Source organism: Oryctolagus cuniculus, chromosome 8 (assembly GCF_051225735.1).
Source record: "Oryctolagus cuniculus isolate XC-2025 breed Fujian yellow rabbit chromosome 8, ASM5122573v1, whole genome shotgun sequence".
Classification (NCBI taxonomy): Eukaryota; Metazoa; Chordata; class Mammalia; order Lagomorpha; family Leporidae; genus Oryctolagus; species Oryctolagus cuniculus.
The window spans coordinates 142,595,466-142,601,434 of NC_142874.1; the positions used below are offsets into that span (position 1 = coordinate 142,595,466).

Consider the following 5,969-nt stretch of genomic DNA (forward strand, 5'->3'; position numbering starts at 1 on the left):
TAAATGAAGGCAGAGGAAGAGAAAATAGAGGTCAGTGGAGAGATCAGAACCAGATAGGAGCTTTCTGATCATTTTTTTCCTGAAGCCTGAATTAATCTCAGTTCAACGAGGAATTTGGAGCCAGTTTTAAGAGTTTTGGGTCATGCATTTCTAAGAGTTGAACTAATATACACATGCACTTCAAAGGAGCACAGACACATAATATTCACTAAAAGGTCTTTATTTGAGTAGGAAAGAAAAGGATGTGCCACAGGAGTCGTCTCAAGGCAAACAAGGAACTCGCTTTCTCTGCTCCTCATGCTCAGCGAGGGCAGCAGAACGGGAAGCGGACACCACGGATTTTGCAGTCCCCGATGCGACGTTCCCGATATGAACAGAGGAGCTGTTTTCTACAAACACAGCGCCCGCCTGTCTTTGCACCTGTGGACACAGGAGGAGCATAAAGCATTGAGCATGGGGGTCAGGGAGGGTAGCAACGAACATGCTATAGAATTTTCCTGTGAGTTGACTGGATTCGTTATTTGGCTCTAGGACAGTCAACAACATGGACAATACAACCAACAAAACCCACAGCAAGTGCTGGTCCCACAGAACCCGAGACTCATTCTCAGTGTCTTCACTCCTGTGTGCTCTGGCCCCATCACACACGCATCTGAGCACAGCCTTGCTCCTGCCTCCAGATTCTAAACCTCCTCTTATAGACTGTATTCAATATGCTCCTCTCCAAGAATTCTGCACATTTAGATACAGACAAATCAGTAATGAGTCTGTCCATGTTTAAACCTAGAGAATACCACACACATCTCTCACATTCAGGAGTCTTTGCAGAACGTGCCAGATTCATTGGGCTTGCCATGCTCACTTAGCAGTTGAGAAATTGTGGGTCTGGGAGGTTATGTGAAATCATCTCCGTTGCTCTCCCAGGCTGTCCCAGGGCCCGTGTCCCGCTCCTCCCCTGAGTCTGTGCAGCTCTGCCGCGCTGCATCTCTCACCTAAAGCTTCAAGAGCGGAGCTCTCATGCTCTTTAACGTAGATGGCCACGTCCTGATCCTCTGCCTGTGCGGGCTGCTGGTCTACGACTTCATCGATGCTCACTGAAATGTGCTCAGCCTGGGCCTGCAGGGCCACCAGGAGAATGGCAGCAAGCAGAGCAAGGGTCCTCATGGCTGGGAGGCACCTGGAGGAGGGGAGAGCAGGATTCCAAGTGAGTGGGGGTGAGCAACCTAGGGACAGGTGTAAAGTATTTGCAATCCACACCTCTGATGAACGTTCACATGCAAAGTACAGAACTAATTTAAAGAACTCAATAGCCAAAAGCATACAACCTGGTAGGAAAATCACAAAGATCCTGAATGGACATTCTGTGAAATAAAAGATCTCTTGAAGAAGCTGCTGTTGTGTCCACTGCGCATGTCAAGTAAAATGTGTATGTTTGGACAAACTTCTTGAGGTTCTCTATTAGCCCACCTGGCGGCTCCTGTCTCCAGCACCCACCAGAGGACCACACTAGGAGAGCAGCACGGGCTCTACAGCCTTGGGTTCCACCACTGTAAGCCTTACCTTGAGGGGTCAGGTTGATGCTGGGCTGCAATGACAAAACCATCACAACACAGAGTACTTACAGGCTGTATGGAATGAGCAGAGAGGGGCAGGCAGCAGTCCTCTGACCCAGGCCTCCCGGAGCAGCAGGCACCACACACATGCAGCACAGGACTTCTCCTATTTAAGGATCTCCTGGGGCGAATGTCCTAATTTACAGAACTACTTCCTGTTGGGCAATCAAACAACTCTGGGACAAGGACAGTTGGGCAGTTTATGTGAAGCTGCAGTAAGACAGGGCTCAGCAGAGAACTTCACATCTGCCTTGGTCAGCCTTGCCCAGGCCCAGGCAGCAATGACTATGGTTTCTCCAGCACTCTTAGTAGGGCTGACCCGTGGTGCCTAAGCCATTTCCCAGGTTGAATCTCTTGGAGCAAGAGAGTATTACAGTGTGCTGGAAACCCTGGACCTGCACTTTACAGTATATACCTTGTTAAGGAGACTAGGGTGAAAATACCAGTGCATCTGGACCAAGGCCCAAGAGATTACTGCATGATACTTTATGTCTCCTATATCAGGCAGTCAAGGTGACAGCTCAAAGACCTGGTATCCACACCAACACAAGCTGACTGACCTGTATCCAGCATGACTGGGATGAACACGTGTGCCTGGGACCCGGGATGCACAGGCTTCACCTCATGAGGCCGACCCTTTGTTATCTGGAGGACAAGTCCTAGGGCAACCAGTGCACTTTTCAGAATGTGCCACATTTCACTTTCTAGTTCCACCTCACCATGAACTGAGTAGCACAGGTTTTGGGAAAATGAGGAATGAATGGATGGTGACAAGGCAATGGTGCATTGTGCTCTAGCCCACAGTCAATGTGGTCACCAGGATGCTCACGCCATCTTCTGCACAAAGACAGAGACTCAGGATGGCTCTGGTCTTTATGGATTTGGGAGGTATCATCTGTGAAGGATTGGGAGCAACTGAATGAGAAACAAAGTGTCCACCTCCAAGCCAAGGAGATGTGAGGTGTCTCAAGGCTTGTAACAGTGGTGGCTGTGCCAAATCTCTGGGGCAGGATCTCATCCTATGGGGACAGTGAGTGCATGTTTGGTGGACTAATCAATTTCAGCACTAGCAGAAGTGGGCACAGTCTCAGCCCAGCAAATGGGCAAATTGAGGTATTTGTTTGGAACAAGAGGCAGGTGTTGGTATTAGGATCTAGGGATTTAGTGGTCACCTGTAGAGACCTGGAAGCTGCTTGAGAGGATACTAGAAGTGGTGGTGTGAGCACATGGGGAAAGTCCGTGGTTGTGTTAACCTCCAGTGGGCAACAGAAGCTGTAGTGGGCACAGCATCTTTGCCCACAGCACACATTGCAACCGTCAGGTTTTCTTCACCAGACAGGAGACAGGGAGTTTATGGGGAAGGAAGTCCACAGTTTTGCAAAACTCACAGGGAAGGCTCACAAACTGACTTGTTCTTGTGGTTCCCTTGCAGTGGGATTAGAGCTAATTGTGCTACAAGTAAGGTGACTGGGGATCTCAGCAAAGTACCAATCTCTCGGTCATCTGTGAGGGATGAGAGAGCATGAGCTAAGGGACCAAAGAGCCCCTCATATTTGAGCAGACAACTCCACAGTAGCACCTCACGGCCAGCCGGTGGCTCACCTACCCTGAAGAATCAAATCAGCAGTCTGAGAAGCACCTGTATTCTCACAAGCAGCCATTACAATATTAGTCTCAAAGCAGGTGTTGAAAGTTAAAAAAAAAAAAAAGGAAGGATATCCACAGAAGATGCTTGAACTTGTCAGGTTATAAAGGCCTAGAGTTCATAAAAATAATTACAATCTCGTGTTATCATTTCAGGATTTAGATAATGTAGGAGTCTCTATTTGTTTTTACTAAAATCAAACTAATAACTTGAAAATGATTTAACAAGAACCAGAAGGTAAAATGGTTTGTGAGCATTCACATGTATTACTTCAAGTGTAAACACGAGTGAAGATATTTGACACCTGGAGAGTGAACAAGCCCATCAATTTTTATCTGTCAGGTTTTCCTTAAGTTTGTACTCAGATTAATAACAAAGGTTTTCTAACTCCATGTATCTGAGCTGAGTTTCCTGTTTCCTGACCAAGAGAACCAGAACCAGGGTCTTGTACTGAAGAGATCAGGGGCAGAGAAGGGATCCTCCCCAGGTGGAGGTGGGAGTGACAGAGAGAGGATACTAGGCCTGGATCAGGAGCAGGTCCCCTAGAGAGGGGAGGGGAGCCAGAGTGAGGGTCCTGGGAGCCTGGTTCTCAGCTGGGGAATCCCACCACAGATGCCACACTTGGTCTGAGTTTGCAGGCCCCTCTCAGGGGGGCTGAGGCTGCCTGAGCTGACCTCGGGCAGCCAGTGAGGACCTCAGTCTCCAGTGCCTAATCCTTCAGGTGCACCTCTGGCTCTGTCAGTTCTCTGTAAGGGAGTGTCCTCAGCTTTAGATTTAGAGAATTTTCTAAATGAAAGAATTACAAACAATCAAGACCTGAATAAATACATAGAAAGTAATAGTTATTTTAGGTTGTAGCTTAAGTTTTATTATTCTGAATTGTATATTCAACATGTAATTGAATGCCATATTTATAATAACACATGAATAGATACTGTGCATATACCCTATTATAGAAATATATAAACTATACACAATTACATATGGTATCTAATATGCATATTAATATATACACTATGTAGTAATTTACATATAATTATGAGATCTATAAGTAACTAATTTGTAACAATATTACTAGGATTTCAATCTTGCAGTGGTCATTTACTTCTCTAGTAAAATTACCAAACAAATTCATGAAATATACAGTGTCTCCTGGCCATGAATGGCTCCATTTCCATCATTCTCATGCTACATCCAGAGATTTTAGGAAGCTGGGGCTCAGAGCAGTCTTTATGAGGCAAAGTGCTTGGGAGTGGAACGACCTCCTCACCTCACAGCCCTGGATCCTGTGGACAGGAGTAGCACTGTCACTACTGTCCAGATCACAGCCTCAGCCCTGGCCATCTCTCTGAATGACCAGAAGACCAAACCCAGAGCTGCAGTGGAATGAGAAGGCCATGCCAAGATGGCCACTGGCAAGTGAGTGTCAGTTACTCAGGAATGGCTTCAAAACCTTCCTGGCAATGGAGCCTGCCTGGCAACAAGCTGTGATTGGGTGGCTTCAGATACCACCTGGCAACAGGCTGTGATTGGTTAGGGCATAAACTGCCCCTTGACTGGATTGGCTGCCTTGGCTATTTAAGCTGCTGTACCAACTGAAATAAAGGAGTCTGCCAGGTGCTCGCCTCAGGCCCGCTTTCACCTGACTCCCGGGGGCTGTGTGGTGACTTCACGCCTCTTGCCCCCACCACACTCCTCCTCTCAGAATGAATCCACCTCAACACAGAGCCACCTAGGAGGAATGAATCTCCTTTTTCCTGGCAGATTTCTCACATGGCTGTGCACATCAGTGCAGATGAGGGTACAGCCAGGGCCCCCATGAGTGGCATTGGTGCTGTCCAAGTGAGGCCCAGGCAGCTGCTTGTCCTCAGGAAAGAAAGCCACCATCAGTATCTGCCACATCTCACCATGGACTCTCCAGACTGCAGAGCTGTAAGAAATCAACTTGTATTATTTAAATCTCCCCAGTGTTTTGTAATACTATCCAAAATAATCAAGATGTCTGGACTGTGACATTTATTTAGAAAAATAAAGAGAAGAAGAGGGATGATGATCTCCACAAGGAACAAAGTGCAATTTAAAATAAGGAAATCAGGACAGCCCTCTGTGTCATGGTGAGTTTGTGCCCAGAGCCCAGCAACTGGGGGATTGAGCCAGATGCATTTTGTTATGGGCGAATGCTCTGCCACTGAGGCAGAGAGACCCAGAGGACAGTTTAAGACAATAGAGAGAACTGATCAAAGACAGCGAAACTTCAAATCACTGGCAGTCAAAGGAACTCAAGACAAGCTTCCTGGATCTCACCCTGAATCCCAGTGTTTGAGATTCACCAGCTATGGAAGGAGGAAGAACTGGTTCATTTCTGGGTCAGAACCACAGACTGACGCTGACCTCTCTGAGGAATCTGGACTGTGAATTCATCCCCAGCCACAGAGTGTCTCCCAGGGCTGCAGGAATCCTGTGCTGGCTTCTCACACACACATGTTCCATCTGGGGCTGTGACACACCCCAGGCTCAAGGGGGAGTGGGCATGGAGAAGACCTGCTCCCTTCTCCTGGGGTCTCAGCATGTGTTGTTGGTGCTAGTGATCACACCGGTGTATGGGCTCAGCAGAGTGTCTTAGTCAAGAATGATGAATGATACACTAGAAAACATCTGCCTTTTTTTGTTTTATTTTATTTTTTAAAGCTTTTATTTAGTGAATGCAAATT

At 47.2% G+C, this 5,969-nt stretch overlaps 1 protein-coding gene across 1 annotated transcript; it reads right to left on the reverse strand.

The window, feature by feature from the left end:
• Positions 1-204: 204 nt before the first annotated feature.
• On the reverse strand, positions 205-1,776 carry LOC127482599 (corticostatin-3). The gene is made up of 3 exons (XM_017350472.4): positions 1,623-1,776; positions 993-1,177; positions 205-420 (listed from the first exon to the last, which is right to left on the reverse strand). Exons 1-3 carry the CDS (start codon positions 1,700-1,702, stop codon positions 302-304), a joined length of 384 nt encoding a protein of 127 aa, XP_017205961.3. The 5' UTR covers positions 1,703-1,776; the 3' UTR covers positions 205-301.
• Positions 1,777-5,969: the final 4,193 nt, after the last annotated feature.